General features: G+C 43.2%; 1 protein-coding gene across 7 annotated transcripts in view; it reads right to left on the reverse strand.

The window, feature by feature from the left end:
• Positions 1–986: 986 nt before the first annotated feature.
• Positions 987–22,521, reverse strand: part of LOC110492072 (arf-GAP with coiled-coil, ANK repeat and PH domain-containing protein 3) — a 109,242-nt gene continuing 87,707 nt past the window's right edge. For 2 of the 7 annotated variants that reach the window (XM_036946980.1, XM_036946975.1), the window contains 19 exons: positions 21,492–21,675; positions 20,607–20,651; positions 20,384–20,479; positions 19,699–19,773; positions 17,455–17,466; positions 11,751–11,866; positions 11,371–11,422; positions 10,815–10,915; positions 10,457–10,568; positions 10,030–10,238; positions 8,461–8,625; positions 7,863–8,080; positions 7,611–7,712; positions 7,379–7,480; positions 6,943–7,172; positions 6,442–6,551; positions 6,049–6,159; positions 5,782–5,843; positions 987–2,351 (listed from right to left, as the gene is read on the reverse strand). In XM_036946980.1, the coding sequence (XP_036802875.1) occupies positions 2,245–2,351; positions 5,782–5,843; positions 6,049–6,159; positions 6,442–6,551; positions 6,943–7,172; positions 7,379–7,480; positions 7,611–7,712; positions 7,863–8,080; positions 8,461–8,625; positions 10,030–10,238; positions 10,457–10,568; positions 10,815–10,915; positions 11,371–11,422; positions 11,751–11,866; positions 17,455–17,466; positions 19,699–19,773; positions 20,384–20,479; positions 20,607–20,651; positions 21,492–21,675 (2,209 nt within the window). In that variant the 3' untranslated portion in view covers positions 987–2,244. Of the gene's footprint in view, positions 2,352–3,281; positions 5,844–6,048; positions 6,160–6,441; positions 6,552–6,942; positions 7,173–7,378; positions 7,481–7,610; positions 7,713–7,862; positions 8,081–8,460; positions 8,626–10,029; positions 10,239–10,456; positions 10,569–10,814; positions 10,916–11,370; positions 11,423–11,750; positions 11,867–17,454; positions 17,467–19,698; positions 19,774–20,383; positions 20,480–20,606; positions 20,652–21,491; positions 21,676–22,521 lie in introns of those variants that run through there. The other 5 variants (XR_005036524.1, XM_036946979.1, XM_036946977.1 and 2 more) reach the window with 5 other exon arrangements.

Below are 22,521 nucleotides of genomic sequence, written 5' to 3' on the forward strand. Positions count from 1 at the left end.
TTCTTGCATAATTTATTTTACTGACACAAAAAGATCCCTCCATATTGAACTAAATAATGATCTATCGGCATTTATAAAATTGTACCAACACTTCCAGTTTCTATCACAGCTGTCATGATTTTTTTATATATGGTACTCGGATGGAAATATGGTTAGTCTCTCAAACTGCCTTTCTATGCCGTGCTCTTCTGACTCTCAAACTCATCAGAGTGCTGCCAAAATATGCAAATTAGGAAATATATCATTAAATATGTGTCCATTTTCCTGGACAAAATCCATTTTCCTGGACACTGTATTGAAGCCAGTCAAAATATTTTGGTTTCGGACTTATCCAGAGCAGATTGTGGATAAATACTTTTTTTCATCCTTCTATTTGTAAAATAGTTAAAGACATGCTTGTAAAATGCATTTTTGGCAAATTCTTCCAAAGAAAATGTTATCTAGAATAAAGAATTGATAACATTTCAACAATTCCATCTGGGCAAGTCTGGAGAATACATCTATTTGGTGAATGCAGATGCTTCTGAAGAGAAAATGTTTCAGGAAATGGCAGTTAGACAAGAACACTGAATTTAAACTATCAAACGCTAGACCCAATCACCATCTCTTCAAAATAAGTTACTAAATATATTCCAGTTTGTAACATTCTCTATGAAATGGGCTTTTAAATTATGTGTAATTTAATGTAGTGAGCTTTGAAATGATTGAAAATTGATGACGGTAGTATGATGAACTAAAGAAAGTATTTATATTTTCATCAAGTTAACATTTTTATGTTTACTTTTTGAAAATACTAATATTGATGGACCAAAATACCAAAGAAATCTCAAAATTGGTAGATAGGTAGATGCAAAAATGTCATTTCAGCCTGTGGCGCCTGGCCTTAGACATAATTAGTTTCAGAAATATGGACACATCAGTCTTGTATAATTTGTTTAACTGCCAGTCAGGCAACAAACCATTGTGTCAACAAAAAAACAGTCAGATTTAAGAGACTTTCTTTATTTTCACCCTTCAAGAGGCATACATCTTCCAAAAATATTCATGACAAAATAACTTTCCTTTCAGATATATTAGCATTTTGCCTCTACAGCGTTTATATACAATATCTGCATTGAAATTCATAGTGGTATGAATATAAAGAGATTTTTCATTACATTTCATCAAAAATTAAGACTATACCAGCATAGTCAATATCAAAAATCACCTTCCATATAGTTCCAGGATAAAAACAAAACGTATTTTAAAAATAATACTGACATTATAACACATTTCAAAGAACTGGATGGTACACACAGTAAACAACCCTATCCATTTAGCCTATAGGCTGTAGTGTAGAGGCATTGCTGCTTAATTCAAGTTTGTTTATGTGTAAGAAATATAAAAATGGACCAAAGTCATGCATTACACACAGCTGAATACAAAAAAAAACGAAACATTTTGCGATGTAAATAATATGCTTATATTCCTATAATGAGTCAGGTACATTGAACAAATTAATCAAGCTGATCTGAGCACACAAAGAAAACGTATAATGCTTAAAGGCTCCTGACATCTATATCTAGAACACAGGATGAGAAACTGTTAAGTGCTAGGATTCATCTACAGTTGACGTTGAACAGCAACGCTTAAAAACGATGTCGTGCGGTAAATAAGAGAGGACAAGTCCAGCAAATCCTCATAAAGCGAGTACAGGCTACGTCACAAAACGTTATCAAAACAAAAGGATTGATTTGATAACAGAATACGCATCTCACACATTTGTAACATACAGCATTCTCCAACAAAATACGCTTCCCAATTGCTGAAAAGCATCAACATCTTCTGTCAAAGAAGTAATATGTGAACATCATCTAAGAATCCACAGATGTTTGTAGCACAGTGACAACAATTCTTGATAGCATCTCCCTATGCTTTCAGAGGCAACATTTCTAGGCATCTCCCATATACTATAGTGCATGTTGACAAAAGTAGTTTTACCAGTAAAATGAGCGGAGTAATTTAGTGTGAGGTGGTATTGGGATTATCAGTAGAGATAATAGCTGTTGTGGGGCAATTTGGAAGAGGGCAATAGTGGTTCTCATTTGTGAAGAACATTTATGTGTTGAGGATCTGAGAGGATTAGTGAAGTCAGGTTCTGAAAATGAGGGGGCTAGATTCACTGTGCAAATCTGTAATGATGTAAGGAAAGTGACTGTTGCACTCTTCAAGTATGACTTCCCAGACATCTCATCCCTCCGTGGGCTACCTGAAAGAGTGTCTGAAATGCACACTCCTCCGCTTCAGCTTCTCTGGGTTGTGTGAGGCCATGTGAGAAAACTCTCGGAAGATATCCAGGTAAGTAGTATCTCCTGAAAAAAGGATAGCAATGTAACAGAACATTATCATCAAGAATTGCATTAAATCGATATGGTAAATAACAGTAGGCCTACCGTACAATAATGTGGAATTTGTGTTTAAAAAAAACATGACATTGATTGTTCAAAACCTGAAACGATTTTCAAAAATGAGAGCCTCTAATCTAGATAAATCAACAGAGGAACAAAACCACAGTCTAGGCACCAAGACGCTCGTCTTCACTCTATTTCTAAATTCTCAAGCTTCAGTTTCCTGGTGACCATGGTTACAGCCAGTCGAACTCCTTTCGACCTCCTGAGAAATTCTCAGCTTGACTAATTAAAAATAACATTCCAGTCTCTTCCTGTGTGTGTGTCTGATCAATGGCTCATACGAGAGAAGACATCCTCCCGAGTTATGACATCGGCCAGTATTGAAATCTGACATGATGGATGTTTTCGCGATCTAAAAGTCATATTCCTATTAACTTCCAGTGTAGTGAGAGCGGCTTTGTCATGACGCTACGTCATATCAGCCAGATTTCTGCCTACTTGAACGCCAATAACTCAAGATACACGTGAAAACATGAAATGACCCCAGGAATCCCTCAGAGATGCACCAAAACAATAACATTCAAAATGGGTGAACCTTTTCTTTAAGCAGCACACCACCTACAGGTGAGAAATTGAAAACAAAGCGCTGAAACAAGTAAGGTTTTGTAAATCACTAATGTTATAGGGGCAAACTGGATTCATCATAGAACTCATTTGAATCCATACGTGAGTTAAATGTCAGAGGACAACGTTTCTAATCTCTGAAAATGTGTTGACTAATAGGTACAGTGCCAGTTCAGGTTAATGCGGTTAGTTGTAGTGACAGAGGGAAAGTGTTAACGGTGATATATAAAAGAACAGAATAAATGAAGCAAGAAGCAGCGGGAGAAGTCAGGCTTTGAATCACATCTTTCATTTATTTTCAGTATTTTCTCATTTTAGAAGATATTAGGAAAAGGGAATGAACATAAAACGGTAGCAGTAGTGTAACTTGCACAAAGATATCCAGAGACACGTGTTCTCTAACAATATACAAAGAAAATGTACAGATTTAAGTCAGAAACACAAAAATGAAAATACAGAAGATAGAAGCAAGCAGTTTTAAGTGTTAATAGTTTTTAGCATATTTACAGCAGAACAGTCACCTAGTCAACCAATGGTTTAATCAATCCACTGACTCATACACTGTACAACATGTAAACCTTTAGTGGCTTGATGCAAATCATCGGCATTGTTTAGTCATAACATTGTTTCCCAGATATTTCATAAGAGTCACTACTCTTGGTCTCTTCTTTTCTACTCATTATTTTCTCCTCAAATGACTTGAACTTTGTGTGGTCTTTGGCTTGAAGTAAACTCAAGCAACACAAACACAATGCCAAACATAAGTTGTTACTAGCCTTAAGCGAGGACAACTAATTACATTTCGTGTTTAAGATGATTTCAAAATGGTAGTAAGCAACTGCACAGTATCAAATTAAACCTGGGCACTGTGGTCACCCTCTCACTATGTACACACGGCATATATAGTGTGTACACAGGCAGTGCTTACAGAGAAGGGGGTATTCTGTTGGTATTCAGAGGAGCTAGAGGGAAAGCTGGCATATTTGCATGGACCAATCTTTCTCTCCCGTTCTCATAGGCCTGGGAAACTATGCCTGTATATTATGGGGTATTCTATCCAATATATCTGTTTTTAGTTTCAGTTTGATTATAGACCACAGATCTAACTGATCTGTAATGTCTTTTTATGTACAGTTTTCTTGATTTGGCAGCACGTCACGCAGTTATTTTCTTTTAACAATCTATAAAATATTACCATACACAGATTAATGAAGTAAACAAAACCAACATGGCTTTGAAAGACCTGGGCACCGGCAACCCATGCACTATTCAACCAAGAAACCCAGAACTAATCTAATACTGTAAAGCCATGATACATCAGAATACCATAATAAGTCAATATTTTCGACAAACATACAAATACTGTACCCAATACATGTGAGTTTTCATATTATATATATATAAAAAAAACCTTCCATCTCATCGCAGTTTAAGGTAAATCTCGGTCATTTTCTATTATAAGATTGTGAGTTGTGGTTGTCTTTTCCAAGAAGAGAGGTGAAGAAATGACAGTGAAGGTTAACTGGCCTTGTGCGTGTGAGTGCTCAGGAAAATAAAATCTAACAAAATATATCCAGTTAAAAAAATACCATCTGCATCGTATTGATAAAATGAATACAAAAAATACAGAGTATCTGTATTTAAATTATCATTGCACTATTGCTCTGGGCAGTTCATCATAAATTAAGGGAGAAAACCTACTCTACTAAATGAAAATAACGAAAAGTAACTAAATGAAATTCAAATCATTGTTGGTAGGAAAAGTGCATAATGTCGCTTTAAAAATCTATGAAATGATAAAATAATCCATATCATCTACACTCAATCACAGTTGTTCCTTAGCTTCATTGTTATCCTGGCTAATCACCATAATGAAATTCACAAGTACACGCCTCTTTTTTTTCCCCACACAGCATGCGTGTACTGAAGAACCACCTCATGCCACAACACAACACAGCTGGGGCAGAACCGACAAGCTAGAACGACAACAACTTTACAGGCCTTGAAATGAAGGTCTGTTTTTATACCCTTGACAAGACTACCCATGTGCTGCTTTGGTATCGTTACATGAGCAGGCAGAGTAGCTTGATGAAAGTATCGTGCAGCATATTGGTCTGATCTGGTCTTTGGTTCGGAGCACACTACCCTACCTTGAAAACCGCACGCAAACACCTGTCCCCTCTCCAAATGAATAAAGAGCAGCTGAATTCATCCACTTGACATGGTTATTAGGTAGGTTACATTATGATTTAAATTCACTTAGAAAGTCGATTATAAAGTTGGTCCCTAACCATTTGTTGACAAATGACCTATCTCTGAACTAAATGTTGCCAGTCCAAGTCAACAGTACAGTTTTGACATCATGATAAGAGTTAATGATACTGACATCCTATGCCGTTGATAAGGAATAGTAGTTGGCATATTCTGGTCTGGCCTCGTTTGAACAATGTTAGTCTGCAGCACTGGGTGAAACAGGTTTTTTAAGAGAAGAACCATAACGCTGGGAGGGACAGCAGCGCGTAGGGAATCTGGTAGAGAAATGTGTGTTTTGGACTACGTTCCTTCCTGCACAAGATTCCCGACAGGCCTGTCCCGCCACAGTCCTGGTATGCTATTGGCTTCCCCTCCAACCATGACCAGAAAGGGAAAGACTGAATTGGACCAGGAAGTGTGACTGACTTCTAGCACTCAGCTATGTTGAGACAGATAAACTCTTGTATGCATTTCTTATACTGCTGTTCAGTGGGGCTGCTGGTGGGGTATTGACCTGGCTGGCCGAACGGTCCCTCCGACTCCCGCATCTCCTCGTTCATCCTGGCCAGACGCAACCTTGGGGGAAAAAAGGGAGGTGGGGGAGAGAAGGAAAGAGGGAGGGATGGAACACAACATGTCAGATGGATCCACTCATACTAGCCAGAAGTGAGGAGCTACAGTCGTCTAGCAAGCTAACCCCCGGTCATAACATGCATTTCAAAGGACCGTGTGAGGCTGAGTAAGTTGAGGGACAAGGGTGTTGTGTCCCACTGAAACTCACAAGGTGACGATGTCTGCGTTGGCTGCCTGCACAGCGATACTCAGAGGGTCCTGGCCATCCTCGTCCCCGTCGTTCTGCGTGGCTCCTCTCTTCAGGAACAAACACACCTGCCTGTAGAGGGCAGCATGGAGACGGATCAGACGGGAACATGTACTGAACGCTCCCACATTTTAATCAGCATGAAAAGAACTGGACCCTGCAGCTTCGTCCCTTATGCCATCTAGCCCGAGGAACAATGTGAATGTAAAAAAAAAAAAAAAGAACCGAACAATAATCTGTTACATCATTGTCCATGAAAACTATTCTTTAAAAATGTTCACGAGTGACTCAAAAATAACATTGACAATAGTAAAGAAAGAAACAGGGAACGTGTTATGCCTTGGCACTACTCACCCTGTGTGTCCCAGATATGTGGCGTGGTGCAGTGGCCCCCTCCCCTTTGCGTCTCTTTGGTTGACGTCAGCTGCATTCTGGAGCAGGAACTCACAGGCTATCAAAGAGCCCTGGAATGGAACACACACACACACACGTTGTGAGGCTCTCTTCCATATGGCCAAATAAAGCGCGTATAAAATGTGACAGAATATTGTGGTCAGTAAAAACGCACAAGCTGACACACACAAAAATGTATTAAACTGTATTAAAATAATTACAGAAAGTCGCACACTCTAAATATGCTCCCAATACATTGTGCATATTTAGAATATTGTGATCATGCATAGACATTCTGTATGGGATAGATTCACACATTCATGTATGTTGCAGTGCTGTCAGTTGAGGCCACTGAAGAATAATATTTCAGCAAGATGCCTCCAGCGCTATTCATCGTGAACGACAAGGACTGCCTTTGCCAGTGTACTAAGAACAAGCCTGCCTGTTATTACAATGGCTCACCCCAATCACAGCCTGTATGAGTGGGCTCTTGCCATCATCCTCGTCGTTGACGGAATTGACCTCAGCCCCGTGGGCCAGCGCCTCGGCCATGACGGGCAGGTTGCGTGCCTGGGAGGCCTTGTAAAGCAGCGCCCCAGGGTGGAGCTCACGCCTATCCTCTGGGTCCGACTGGGTCTCAGGCTCCGGCTCCATCTCAGCCTCTCCGCTAGAGTCCTCTGACACCTCACACTCTGCAGAGACAGAAGCAGCAGAGTTACAAAACCAGAACAACAACTAGGATTCAATACAACTTTATTTATCCCCTCAAGGGCAATTAAGGATGATTGAGATCAATTGTCAGGTTTTCTGAAAATGGCGTTTCAAAACGATGGCTGAACATATATGTTGCACATTTTTTCCCCCCATTCCATCAGTTACCCGTATGTGTTTCTCTTACCCTCCTCTGTGACACTGTCCACCACTGAGCCAAACACTAGGATGTCTGTGCTGCCGTCTGTACTGCCACCCAGGCCACTGTCACTGCTCAGACCTGCAGGGCCAATAGGAGCCAAGCCATGGGCACGTTAGCGTTGCTTCTAGTTATTTAATTTTACACACCACATAAAGGATTCAAGTATCTCTGTGGTTTAGGGTGTAGTGTTTGTATATTAGACGGGTAGGTAACTTACTACGAGGCCCAGATCCCGTGTCGAAGTAAGAGAAGAGGTTGTCCAGCTCATCTGGACAAAACAGTGACTCTCGCCGGAACTTCCTCTCTAGAGCTGAAGCCGCTGTTAAGCACAAGGAGGGAATGTGTAAATGTTAAATGTCTTATGTACTGGGTTGTCATTGTCAACTGATGGTTTAGCACGATTGGGAATAACAAATACAAAGATAAACAAGGTATCCTTTCTCTAGTGGCAGGAGAGCAATTAGAGTACCCGAGGAGAGGGTGGCAGGGGAGGCGCTACCAAGCTCCTGGCGATATTTTCGTCGGGTCTTGGGCACTGTGGTGGCACTGTTGTGTCTCCGGCACTTCTTCACACTCCACCGGCGCGCTGACTTTCGCCCGCCGTTCACCAGCACCTCGGTGGCCCCCAACTTCTTCAGGAACTTCTTCTCCACGTACTTAGATTTGATCCACGCCTCCTTCTCTTGCCTGCAGAAGATAGCATGGAATATTGATTGATCACAATGACCCTAGCATCTAACCATCAAATATTTTTTATTTTTTTTTACCTTTATTTAACCAGGCAAGTCAGTTAAGAACAAATTCTTATTTTCAATGACGGCCTGGGAACAGTGGGTTAACTGCCTGTTCAGGGGCAGAACGACAGATTTGTACCTTGTCAGCTCGGGGGTTTGAACTCGCAACCTTCCGGTTACTAGTCCAACGCTTTAACCACTAGGCTACCCTGCCGCCCCATACACAGTTGCTCAGAGGACATTCCCATTCTCCACCAATAATCTGGGGGGAAATAATTGATAATCTAAATATTCAAGGGGTTGGGCATTTGAATAGGGTGTGGCAGTTCTTACCTGGAACTTGAGGGCCCTGGTTTCTTCAGACCCTGCTCCTCACATGCTCCCTCAAAGATGTGGTTGATGACACTGTTTCCCAGCTCGCACATTAACTTGAGTAACTCAGGTTCCCATGAGTCCAACGTTAGAGAGCGCACCTTGGAGCAGTGAACCCCCAAACTCCTGCAACAGAGACCGAGACACAACTAGTCTTAACGTGATGGCATTTGAATCCTGTATGTCTTCAAGTTCCGTGGCTAGAATTATTATTGGGTAAGAAGCATTTGAAGTTAGTGTTGCTAACAACACGACGCACATATTTTTTTCACCCTTGCTTTGCTTATAACAACATTAAGAAGGCAGACGTAATAGCCTCCCCTAATAAGCAACACAGGAAGCTCCATGACAGTTGAAAAGCTGCAGTAGGGGTTTCAAATCACACGGGCGTTATCCCCTTGGAAACAGAGTAGCTGCCCTCAATGTCATGCAAATCTCCGCTCCACGAACAAAACCTTTTGGTATCCAGGCAACTGCTGCACGGCATACCAAAAAAGAAAAACTGTGTGAGAGAGTGTCTCTGTATCCCTCCGCCACTCTAATGGGAAACCTCATGTGATCTCATCTCAGCACTGTGAGAAGACAGGCTCTGAGAGAAACAGATCATGAATATTCAGCAGATGGTCCAGGGGAGGTGGTGATTACATAAGCGTTGATAATTGCTGCATCTCTGCAGTAAACTGTAAATGGAGGAAAACTTTCCCCATCTAGCCTAATGCTTGACAAATACCCTAGCGGGGTACAGCTATGATGAATGCAGTTCTAGAGTCAACAGAGCCACAGTATTTAGGACAGACAGGTATTTAGACAGGAATCTTTGGCTTGCTTTGGCCCGGTTAGTCAACAATTGCGTACTTTCACCATTAAAGGGATGCCATTATATTCAGAGTGTCTCAGTGCTGTGGTGCTTATCGTCTAACTCCCATCCTGTCTACTCACTCAATGAGCTCTCCCAATCAAACACAGCGTGATCCCATAAGTAGAGTTAAGCAGCCTAGCAAACCCAGTGGGGGGGGGGGGGGGGGGGGGGGGGGGGGGGGGCAGAACGTGCCCTATACTAGCAGATGACAAGGTAAGGCTAAGGCACCCTTTTGGTCATTGGGACTCTTTCATATTCTCAGAGCCAAGAGACCAGCACATGGTAAGAAACATGGTCTGAAACAGTCACAAGTGACCCCTTAAAATGATCCCTCGCCCTACGCTACAATCTGCTGCTACTACATTACATCCATTGATCTACAACCAAAAGGAGCTTAGGTCTAGAGTAGACCATACAACAGTATGCGTGGCCAGTGTAGTATGCCTTTATGTAGTCGCTCTCGGCAGGCCAAGCTAGCTATACTAAACTTATACTAGCTAAAATAGAGCTATACTTTTTGAGCTAATATATATAGAATATAACTCATAAGACTATAGCTTTTATTATGCTCTATATAAACTGAGGTGACTCAGATGTCTCCAGTCCATCCAGACACAGTGCCTGTGGATGCCAGAGCAGGATGCCCTGGCCTCTATACAAACTGACATTACCTGTGGATGCCGGAGCACTCGATGCAAAGCAGGATGCCCAGGTTAATGGAGGCCCAGCGCGGGTCAGCCTGGCCACAGTCACAGCAATACTCGTTGCCCGGGAGACACTGGATGCGGTGCAGAATACTCTCCCCCCTCATGCTACGCTCCCGAGGCTCACTGGCCGAGTCGATACTGCTGACAGACGGCGAGGCGGTCCTGTCCAGGCGCTAGTGGTGAGACGAGACACGCGCACATGGCAAACGGAGCATAACAGAGGCATGCAATCATTCTCTTGAGGCATGAGACTCTTGATTTTAGATAGCTCACAAATGACTATCACTTCATGCAAGCATATAAGCTTATAAATGACGTGTCGTGGTGAGAAAGTGAAGAGAATATCATTGTTTGTTTGACAGTTATGTTTACGATAGATGGACCAACTGACCTCGACATAATGGTAGTCTGGGCTCTCCCTGTATGCCGAGGCAATGCTGGCCTGCACTGCTTGGATCCAGGCTAGCCGAAGCTTGTCCGACTCCGCTTGGAGCATACAGCTCCTGTAGAATGGAAAGACAGCCCCATATTACAACACACGGTCTCTCAACAGTACAAAACGATAGCCCCTTGGCCCTCTTAGAAGGAGGCGAATGATTTAGAAGAAATCTTATTGGACATTTTCTTAAAAAATGTCACCTCAAGGGATTTAAATAAATTGAATGCATGTGTAAGACAAATCCCTTGGAACAAAGGTGAATTGAGTTTACAGCTCATTCCTTAATAGAAGGGCACGAAGAAGAACATACTTGGTGGGGGAGACAACCTCGAAGCAGAACCTCCTCTCGATGTCCTCACAGGGCTTGACAGAGCAAAGCCTGAGGTCCTCCACCACCACCGTCAGGGAATCCTATTGGTCAGTAACAGTGAAAAAGGCCCGGTCAGTCAAATCAGTTCAATTATTCATCACACCAACATTATGTCCAATGTGTCCTGGAGTAAAGTAAGACATGTCGTTTGGATTCCCAAGTTGAGCACCTTTCCCCTTTTGAGCCAATGTGCATATGAGTACACTGACGCTCACATTCTATATCCCACTATGGATTCATGCGAGGGTCGATGTAAGGCCGTAGGATGGGGTTAACACACACAGCCATCCATCGCAGTCTTTGGACAGGACTCTTGAGGAGTATCCTGTAACGGTCCTCTGCCCTAATGCAGTCAGTGTTAAATGAGGGAGGGTTGCGTTTCGCCAATGTAGATCACTGTGACTTTCAGAGCAGCTCTATACCCCATTAAAGTTGCACTCAACCCCACCCCCCCAGGGACCTATAAAGATGATAGCTGGTGGTTATGTGGACTAGCCTTCAGTTTCTTCTGATAGACCAGCTGACTGTTCTGGATGGAAAACCACCGCCTGAAAAACAAGAAATGAATAACAGATGGATGTCAAATGGATATGTTTCTACAGACAGTATATATTATAGATCTCCACTATGTCCTGCGATCGGGGTTTCTAACCAAGGTAACTCAATGCTAGCAAGTATGGCCATTGGTTTCCTAGTGAATAGACTGTATTTCTTTAGTTCCCTATGGTATGTCTTGATATCCTATACAATATCCACAAAACATACCATTGCCAAGGTAGAGACCAAATCAACAGGATTGCTGTCATACTGCATATATAGATTTGAAGCCAGAGTGTGGCTGGTTTAGTGATGGCTACTCGTCAGTCATCTAGTTACCGGTTCCAGGTCTTGAAAGCATTGCTGGCCCTCTTGAACAGGTACCCCTCCATCACCACGCCATTGGGAGCGTCCACGTTGAACAACTCCACCTTTGAGTCGTCATACGAGAAGTCCTGTCAGAGTTGAGAGAGACAAAAAGGGGACCCCAAGTTAACCCTGTGGCCACTCAACATAGGAAAAAATGAGGGTATTTCACTGATCAGTGAGGGAACGCATTTGAGAGGGACAGTGACTGAAGCAGTGGTTCTCAAACTCCTCCTCTGGGACCCTAGCCGTTCCATGTATTTGATCGATTCCAGAGCTAGTACGCCTGATTCAATTCGTCAACTATTCAACAATCCCTTTATAAAAGGAGAATCCGGTGAGATAGTTCAGGGCTACAACAAGATTGTGAAAAGTCTATGGGGTCCAAAGGAGAGGTTTGAGAACCACTAAAATGGAGTCTCTTCTGCGCTTTGTTGAACTATGACATCACATAAGATCAGGATGTGATATAAGCCCTCCATGAAAGATGCATAAAGTTGTGCAGTCATGTTAACACAATTCACGTGTGTGCGCATGTGATGGGAAAAGTGTGCCGTGCATCCTCACAGAGCGATTCACTGTGCCCTTTAGGAACTCCCATCTGAGATGTTCACTCTGACGCAAATGGTTGTGTAAGCATCTTCTGGCTGAAGAGAATTACCCCCCCCCCCCCTACCCTTTTCACAGATTCTTCATTTACACCAACTACACACTGAAAGGCAACTACTTGAGGTTCAGTGTCCTAGTGCAGTCCGTCGGCTCAAGTCTCAGCGGAATCATGAATCGTTGTGCCAAGTCAGACAGTCATTTGGTTTAATTTAGAAAGTAGTAGCTAGGTTGTGCATCCTTCTTGAAATAAAGGCATGGCTCACAACACAGACCAACATGTACAAAACCGTTACCATGCCTTCAACAGAAACAAAGAAACATTTTAGTGCCTGTGTTTAGTCTGGCCCATTAAATCACAGTGGTAAAGCTTCCTCTGCCAAGACACAATTGTCTCATTAATGATGAAAGAGTTCTCGGAGAAGGAATACGGAGGTCCATTGTGAGACAATTTTTTTATACCTTTATTTAACAGGCAAGTCAGTTAAGAACCAATTCTTATTTTCAATGACAGGTCAGGGATTTGAACTTGCAACCTTTCGGTTACTAGTCCAATGCTCTAACCACTAGGCTACCCTGCCACCCCAATGTTAAGAAAGAATCAAGTATTAAGAAAGAAAGAATAGGTATTAGATTAGAATCATTTGATGTCCTGAAACTTTGCCTGTGACACTCACCCATGGACAGGTGAATAGGTACAGAACATTGATCTAGCTTCAGTTTGGGTTCTTTTTCATGACAAATACACAAACAACCTATTGAACACAATCATCCCATCGTGGTCAAGTTCCATCTGAATACATTAGTTCTCTAATGAAAAGCAATAAAAACGGTGAAGGTTTGACGACTCTGTCCAATCTGTCATTTCTTTCTTTTAGGACGATTCAGAATAGCTCCATAGCTGACGGTGCACACAGTCAGATCCCATCCGACACTGTGATCAGTTGAGTTTCATAACGGGGTATTAGCAGCACTGAGCAGGGCAGCACGCCATTAACTACTAGTCACTCCATGTTTGAATGATACAACAACTACTCATTTTGACGTGCACAAATATGCGTTGTGCAATTTGTTGTTACAGTCTGATCTTACAATGCGTTGCTGTTGACCATAAACTAGCCTATTTCTAAATATGCTGTTCAATACTCCATGACACAAATGAACAAGTCATATTTTTACGACACAAAAAAATATCCGTATTCAAATTATGGGTCTCCTCTCTTCACAAAAGGTCAACTCTCCATAAAGCAACATAATGCAAATGCAATCAAAACAATACAAAGTAGAAGTGAAATAAAATGATTAATAGACTACAAAATAAAGCTCAACCCACCAGAGTGTGGTCCAACCGTCCAAATATCTTCATTTTCAAACGTTTTAAGTTATCCAGCATTGGACATGTAAATAGGCAAACCAAAATATAACAGAAAATGTAGGAACTCTAATCAAATGCTCAGTGAATAGGCATCGCTGTCGAGCTGCAAACGAAACGTCCGTTAAGTCCTCTGATCGCTGAACAATTCTGGGACTGTTAGTACCGCATCGTGAATAACTACCCTACACAGACATGTGCGCGCTCCACAATAGCACCTGCCTGCTGCCGTCACTGTGTGGGTCTTTGGATTAGATCTTATTATCATACAGCTGCCAGTTTATTCGCGGAACGTCGAACTTCCAAATCAGAGTCGCTCTAAACCCAAAGACTTGCAGTTTTGTTAAAGTGACAGCAGAATCCACGCTGCGCTGGTTGGACACTTTTACGACTCCTCAACACTCGGACACCGTGAGTGTTCTGCAGCGCGCAATAAATGGAGCCCGGCCCGCGTCCCTATGATTCCATCTGGCAACCAGCCCAGTTAATCAAGCAATCACCACTGAGAAGCTGAGACTTTGCCATCGACCCGAACAAAGAGTAAACTAACTAAATTGCAAGCCACTACAGAAAACATGTCAGTAGCAGCACATTTACCATATAGTGTAGTCTACACAAATATGCACTTATCAATTAGTCCAGTACCCTTCAATAACGTTTGTCCTTACCATAAACATAATGCCCTTAGAGTAACCCAACACATGTTATGAAAAAGGGAAGCAAATATTTCCTGTATGCAAGCTAACTGAACAATAAAGGCCATTCATTATTCCTGATCTGGCATCATGCAGAGGGGGAAATGACTGGCAGTTCAATAATTCAACAAGAATAGAAGCAGAGCATCTTGTTAGCAATGTAGTCAGGTGGGCCACCGTGAGACACCAAAACTAGAGACACCAAATGGTTCACAATAAAGGCTACTTTAACTTCCTTTTTATTTATTTATTTACTGTTAGAGCTTTGTTGTGTCCCCATAAACTTAAACGTAGGTTATATGAGCTGATCCTTGTCCGGATGCCGGCAGCAGCGGAGCTGTGCCAGATGAGGGGGATTGGGAGCTGTGGAATGTGAAAGGACGACGAAGGGGCAAAAGCAGCCTGTGAGATAGTCAGACATAGAGTTGTGTATCATGGCTCTGGTCAGACATATTACACCAATTAGTAGGTGCAGATAACTCAAAAGGAATCTAACTATTTACTGGTGCAATCCCATCTGTGCTTTATTTGATAAGTCAATTATTGAAAGGAGACTAGAATGGATGATGCATGGATGTTGAATGGATGTTGGATGCAGGTGAAAACCGTTAATTCCAGCAGCCATGTTCCACAGAGGGCAGAGGGCAGAGGTCAGAGGCTACTGAGTACAGAGCTGTGGAGGGCTTATGACAATGTTTTGCTCTCCATTCAAATAAGTTATGAGGCAAACTAACAACATATTTATGTAACTTTGAGAAGGAACCCCTCAACACTCTCCAATATCAAAGCCCCGGGTCTCCATCGGTCAGAGCAAAGCAACGTGGGTGTCCGACTCTCCACAGGCTTTCCTCTGGACCGACAAGGCCCACTATTGATGTACTCTGCCATTACCCCTCCCTTGGATATTGGATAGAGAGAGACTCTGCTTGACTGAAATGTGAGTGTGTAAGATATTAAGATCTCATTCTCATCATGAGCATCTCAGGATCCCTTGGTTAAGTATGTGCTAAGTTTCCTTGGAAAACCCCTCTCTGATATTGTTTCAAATACGACTTCAGGGGAGAGAATTTCAGGACTATCAAGGAGTGGCAGTTAGCGGCTGAAGGGGTAATAAAATGTGCCCTTTAGCCTCCCGAGCGTGTTCTTGCCCTAAAGCCATTTGAGACAGTTTACACAGAAATAAGTTGCCACTTCTTTACAACGGTTACTTATTCATGTCCATGTACTCATTCACCTCAGCAGTACATATGCCATTTAACAGTCCAGTCGCAACAGCAATCACAGCGGTGTGTGTGGCCTACATCATGCAGCTGATAAACAATACACACAGATACTACAAGACGGAGATTTTGATCAGGATCAGCCGAGGCGCATGTCAAATGAGGCAAGAACACGCTAAAGTCGACTACACTAAACTAAACAGACTGGGGAGGAACGTCCTGATATCTCGTCCACCTGGTAAAGGGAAAGGGGGGATACCTAGTCAGTTGTACAACTGAAGGCATTCAACTGAAATGTGTCTTCTGCATTTTACCCAACCCCTCTGAGACACATATGCCCCCTCACTCTTTGCCACATGGTCCCTGGCCAGGACAGGACAGTTGGTGGCACTGATTAGCCATTCTGTCTGCAGTGACATACTACACCACTATTGTCTGCAGCCAGCAAGGATCCTCTTGTCCCCTCATACCCGAGGTGTCATCTACCACTGACTAACCTGGCACCTTGCCTTACCAGCCCTAGCCTCAGCCCCACCCACAACACAACAGCCTGTCTGACCTAATCCGGAGCCCCACCTGGTTTATTTAGCTCTCCCTTCGCTGTTGCCACGAGAAACAGTTACCATGGAACCGAGCCCATCTTGAGTGCGTGGACACTGTACAACACTGGTGAAAAAGAACTCCCACATTCTCATTCCCCTAACCACGACCTTCACAGACAAATTAGCCGATTAAGTCTTTGAAATCGCAATCCTGCAATATACTGCTAATGCTGGTAAAAGCCTCAATTATAAACGAGATTGTGTACAGAAACCTCAGGACTCCTGAAATCTTGAATATTAAAGTACTGAAAAGTTTTTTTTAATGATCAAAATGTATATATATATTTTTTTTATCAGCCTAATTCATTAACAAGCTGTGTGCTAGAGGAACAGTAGCCCAGAATGTTGTGATGGTACCGAATTAGTGTTGAGCTGGAGAGATCAAACTTGGCCAAGGACAGAATTCCTCTATTAAACCCACAGTTAGAAATGAATAAGACCTCTCAGGGGGTTGACATTTACAGGCTTTCTCTGCTCTGTTTACCAGAGAGCTCCGGTCACACTTGGTGGCAGCACTTTGTTCTCATCTCTCTGCTGGTAATGTCAGGGATGCCCCATTGTCCCTTGTACCTTTACACAAGGGTTATTGCTCATGTCCAGATGTGATGAGAAGGACCATCAAATCCCTGTGATATTTAACCAGCTCAGAGCGGAGTATGACTTCGGGGAGGGGAGGGGAACACAAAATGGTGCCCGTTGTAATAAGGCCACTACTGATTTGTCAAATGCCGTAGTTGAGCTAGAAGGTGATGCTTGAAGTGGCGTGATAACAAACACATTTCCCAATAGTATGAAATTAAGAACAAATATCCATCAATAAGATTCAACCTTTCTTTGCCTCGGGAATCTACAAAACATCCAGAAAATAATTTGGCCGAACACTTCTGAACAGAAGAGAAATCTCATGGGAACAGAGCCATCCACTTCCGAACTAAACGGCTGTATATGCTATACTATCCTATGCTATGCCGATAGCAGTCAGCGCTGAGGAACTGATTGCGTCATATAAATGATTCACAGAGTACAGTTGTGTGCCTCTGCAGCTCCGCACACTAGTGCTTAAGATAACTTCAAAGGGGTTGGCTAATGTTCTCCAGAGGCACTTCTGAGCTGTGCTGTACGTCTGCATCAGTCTCTCACAAGAAGCAGACAACAAGCATGTGAAGTATAAAATGTACTCACCTGCATGAGAGTCTGGTAGAGCAGATCGCAGCATGGTTAGAGAGAGAGAGAGAGAGAGAGAGAGAGAGAGAGAGAGAGAGAGAGAGAGAGAGAGAGAGAGCGAGAGAGAGAGAGCGAGAGAGAGAGAGAGAGAGAGAGAGGGCAGCATTATAACACGCAAGAGGACATAGCAGAGACCAATCGTGGGGTGATAATACAATAATCTCAACTGCTTCATTGTACCTCAGATTATAATTCTATTTATTGGCCTTCCAGCATCTCATAATCTGACTCTAGAAGACATTGTCCCTGATATTTGAGCTCCTCTTTAAAATGACCAGCCCTATAAAAACATAGCCTACATTTTATTTGTGACCAGATGCTGACATTATGCTCACTGGCTAACATGCTCACAGACTACCACTTTCCAATGGAGTGTGTTAGTTTGCCGCTTGCATGAAGAAAAAAATAACAGATTTTCATACATAAACAGATTTTTAAAAACTGCTAGGCCCTTATCCAATCTGCCACCTCCTGTTTCTCTGTCTGTGTCCAGACTACAGGCAGTGGCCTGGTGATAAATAGGGTGTCCAGGGCTGCCTGTCTAGCTGCCTGCATGACTGTCTGCATGGCTGTCTGCCTGGCTGTCTGTAGGCAGATGGACAGATGGCCACTGATCCTTCCTGAGGTAAGTAAGTATTGTTCCTGGGGCTCAGTACCCTGAGACTGGAGACTGCAGTGTCTCATTCATATGGAGATCGCGAGGACCTCAGGAAGTCCCACTCAACAAGCCAGGGATTATTCATTCACAACCAGAACAGGACTAGCCTGGTCCCAGATCTGTTTGTGCCTGCCTTGCCAACTCACGGTAATCGTCCTAGACGTTGGAGGACAGCACCAATTTTTTTCCCTTCTAATTTCAACTCGCCCCAAATGTATCTGTGTGTTTTCTGCCAGTTTCACAGCAAACTGACAGCCCACAGACGGATACATTTGTATCAGTAAATATAGCATGGCACAGTGGACCTGTATCTGAGACCTAAATGATCCGTTAAAGCACTAAAATAACATCAGAGGCATTACATCTACACCCTAACTGTCTGTTTAAAAAAAAAAAGTGGGTTCTCTCCGTTCTGTACTCCTAGGCTGCGTTTACACAGGCAGCCCCGTTTCGGATATTATTCTCCACTAATGGGTGTTTTGACCAATCACATCAATTCTTTTCACATCCAATCTTTTTCGGAGCTGAACGGATTGGTCAAAAGACCAATTTGTGGGGAAAAAAATATTCGAATTGGGCCGCCTGTGTAAACGTGTACGGAACGGAGAGAACCCACATTTCAAATGTCAGCAAAAAAAAAAAAAAAAAACATACAGTTCGGGCCACAAATCTCAATGATTAGCTAGCCTAGCATACACCGAATTTGCTGAACATTCTTATTTACAGTGGACAACACTGGGATTAGCCTCTTAAAAACACTTAATTCCACTTGGTTTAACGGTTAAACCAACGACTGGCCTTTCTGAGGCAGACTAATCAAACGCTGACCAGCCTCCTCCCTAATCCCCCAGTCATAACAGTAGCCAGGTGGTGAATTTAGGATTGGAGGGAGCTCTGATGTGTTTCCTAAACCACTAGCCAAACTCCCAGCCTAGTCCCAACACAGACATGGCCAACTCACAGAAGACTATCCTATCCCTTGTCCCCTGCAACTCTTCCATCGTTAACAAGCACAGGAGGCTGCTGAGTGGAGAACGGCGCATAACAGAAGGGCATCAAACACCTGCAAACCATGTGTTTGATGTATTTGATCAAATCAAATCACATTTTATTGGTCACAGACACGCGGTTCAGACACGAATTGCTTGTGTTTCTAGCTCCGACGGTGCAGTAATATCGAGAAAGTAATATCTGACAATTTCACAACAATACACACAATATACACACATCTAAGTAAAGGAATGGAATTAAGAATATTCAAATATATGGACGAGCAACGTGAGACCGGCATAGACTAAGATACAGTAGAATAGAATACAGCATATACATTCTGTGTTCATTTACACGAGCCCGTTCTCCCCAATTTAAGGTGCCACCAACCTCCTGTGCTATCAAGCCATACATGCGCGGTGCATGGCAACGATAGAGAAGTCATGGCTATGGCACACACGATATGGGACCAGGCTAGCAAACTCAAGATTCCCCAGACCCCTGGGTAACTTCCAGAGGAGAGGCAGAAAGAGTGAAATGGCTGCTTGCTTTACCCTCTGCTGTACGGTGGCGTGCTTGTGTTCCATATCCCTCTTCTCCATGGCCGAGTCAATCACCAACTGATCCAACTGGAAACAAGATTCACAAAACACACATAGCTGAGACTTGTGGGTAGAGAAGAGGCCAAGGCAAGGAATGTCCACGGAAGCGCCTCGTTTTAAACAGAGGCAACGTGAAGGAATTGCCGTCAGACAGAGTGGAGCTCAGAGACGGAACTGCCACACTTTGAACTGGCAGCATCCGGGGGGGGGGGGGGGGGGGGGGGGGCGTGTGAGAGGTCAATGTTTTGTCACGAAGCGTCAGATCGAGTCTGTCTCACTCTTCTGCATGCTGGACGTGTGAGAGAATACCATGCCGCGGAAGTCTTTGACTAACACTGTTATGGTTCTAGTACTACAGTATATCTGCTACATCTACCACCCAGCACAGTCAGGGATTTTCAACAGATAATGCCCCTGGTTTCACACAGTCCAATCAGAAGGCTAATGCACTGTTATGTTAACAGACGGCACAACAGCGGACAGAGGATCGGTGATGCAACTCTGCCTGGGTCGATATTTTCCATCGGAGCCAATCCAATACCAATCAGGAACCGGGGTTTAGGGCCCGGCGGAACAGCAAAGCTGTAGGCTGGCCGTGGTTCTGGATGAGGGCGGTGAGGGTGATAGTGATGCTCACCTCAGCAGCCAGCTTCTTCATGTAGGGGTCAATCTCATCCAGCAGGTTGTAGCCCTGCTGAAAGAGGGAGTACTGGGCATGCATGAAGGACAGCATCTGCAGGGGAAACAGAGACAGACAGAGGAATACAAGCAATCTATTATTGGTATTTTTTTTACCAACGGCAAAACACTTTACAGAGCTGTACTCCATGTTGTTGGGACTGATCGTTAAGGGCACTTACAGCATCTAGGATCTCAAACTTCTTCTTGGCTTGAAGGACGTTAATCTGCAGGACGGGAGAGAAGTGGGTGACAGTGAGTAGTAATATGGTATGTTACAACTCCGCCAGAATCAGCCTGATCTGATACGGCCGTGCATTGAAATATCTCCCTCTTGTGGACAATAGTTACACTTCACTGATGTCAGAACAGTGACCAACCGTTTACGACACTAGAGAGTGCTGCATGTGTCCTGCAGTCCTGCCCGTCTCTCAGCTTTTATGTATGTTACGAACAAAATAACATTACATCAACATGATACTGCAATGACCTTTATATGAACCAATTATGGTCATCATGTTGGCATTTAAGAAGGAAAAAAACATTAATTCAGCTCATTGGCTATCTTAATGAATGATGCAAACCTAAATGAGATCTTGCGCTACATTTGAGGGGTCACTAGAATACATCTCCAGACACAACCGTGACCTTCTCTGCCTTCAGCCAATTAAAACCACACAGGGTCACAAACACACACACTGCAAAATTAGAGCAGAGAGGACGTTAGTGCCGGGAGACATATTGCAGACAGAGGGAGCCACAGAGATCACACCACATCAATTCTCGTTTCCTAAAGATAGACATAGTAGCTGTCTAGAGACTGAGTGGAGAGGAGACAACATGTGTGCATGCAGAGCTAAAACCACGCTGAACCACAATATGTGACTACAATTTCCTAACTGAGTACAATGTCATAGCTACTGTACCACCATCTTTAAGGGCCTGCCAGTGAAATCACTAATCCAATTGGTATTTTATTCTATTCTAGACCTACAGAATTCAAAGGCATCTCATCTGTCTAAATTCCTCTTGTCATATATCCCTGGTTACGGTTCTCTATCGCTGACCTGAAGTACGTAGTCGAGGGCCAGGTGTCGGAAGCACTTCCTGGTGATGCTGAGTGTTCCGGTGGCCTCCTCCACCTCGTGAGGTTTGCTCCTGGGGGCCTGGGCGTTCTTCACCTGGGCTATCTCCAAGTCCTCACGCACACGGTCAAAGTGCTTCTTGGTCTCCTTGAATTTACGGACATCCCTGAGAATGAGAAATTGGGGACACTGAGATTGGGTCCTAGGAACAACAGATACTTCATGTGATTTCTATAGTTGCACCTGAGCAGATAACAGGAGTGACGTTGTCTGCTTGCTTCCCAGTCGAAACAGTTCGGAAGAGTTAGTGCATATATTGTCACAACATTTTGGGATGCTTCTGTTTGTTTTGGACTTCGGGAAGGGTTTCCGGGCACACAAAATGTCTCTCGAGTCTACGCCCCCTTCGTCCATAATTGGTCAACTGTAGGGGTTCTTCAATAAAGTCTTTGTTGTCATTCAATGAGACACGTCTTGTTTTCATGCACATTTTTTCTTTGAGATATACTGCACCAAACATCTTAAGATGTAAGATCTTCTTGGCACAAACTTCTAAAATAAATATGACTATTTTGAGGAAGTGGATACTGGCTACGGTATCTCAATAGTGACAAAAAGTACTATTGCCGCTTTTGTCTACTTTTTCAAGCAAAGGTATTTTTAGGGAGTATGCGAACACACTCGTTGGCTGGCCGCCAGCCGAATTGAAGCATGCCTTCTACATGGTTGAAAATGACAATACTGTATAATATTATGATTGAAAGATTCACTAAGGACTGGTATGTTGAATACATGGTTGAAAATGGCAATACTGTTTGTGGTTGGAGGATTCAATAAGAAGAATTCAGTTTGTTTGACACATGTTCCTTATTCTCCCACCCAGATCACCCCAGTTCACCTTCCTATTGGTAGTGGGTAATAAATCCCTGAACCGTGGTTTCAGTCTGCTGTCAGACTAGGGGTTTTCCCAGGAGGTTGTAGTTAAGACAACAACAAGGGCAGGGTCATGACA

This window comes from Oncorhynchus mykiss, chromosome 16 (assembly GCF_013265735.2).
Source record: "Oncorhynchus mykiss isolate Arlee chromosome 16, USDA_OmykA_1.1, whole genome shotgun sequence".
NCBI classification, from domain to species: Eukaryota; Metazoa; Chordata; class Actinopteri; order Salmoniformes; family Salmonidae; genus Oncorhynchus; species Oncorhynchus mykiss.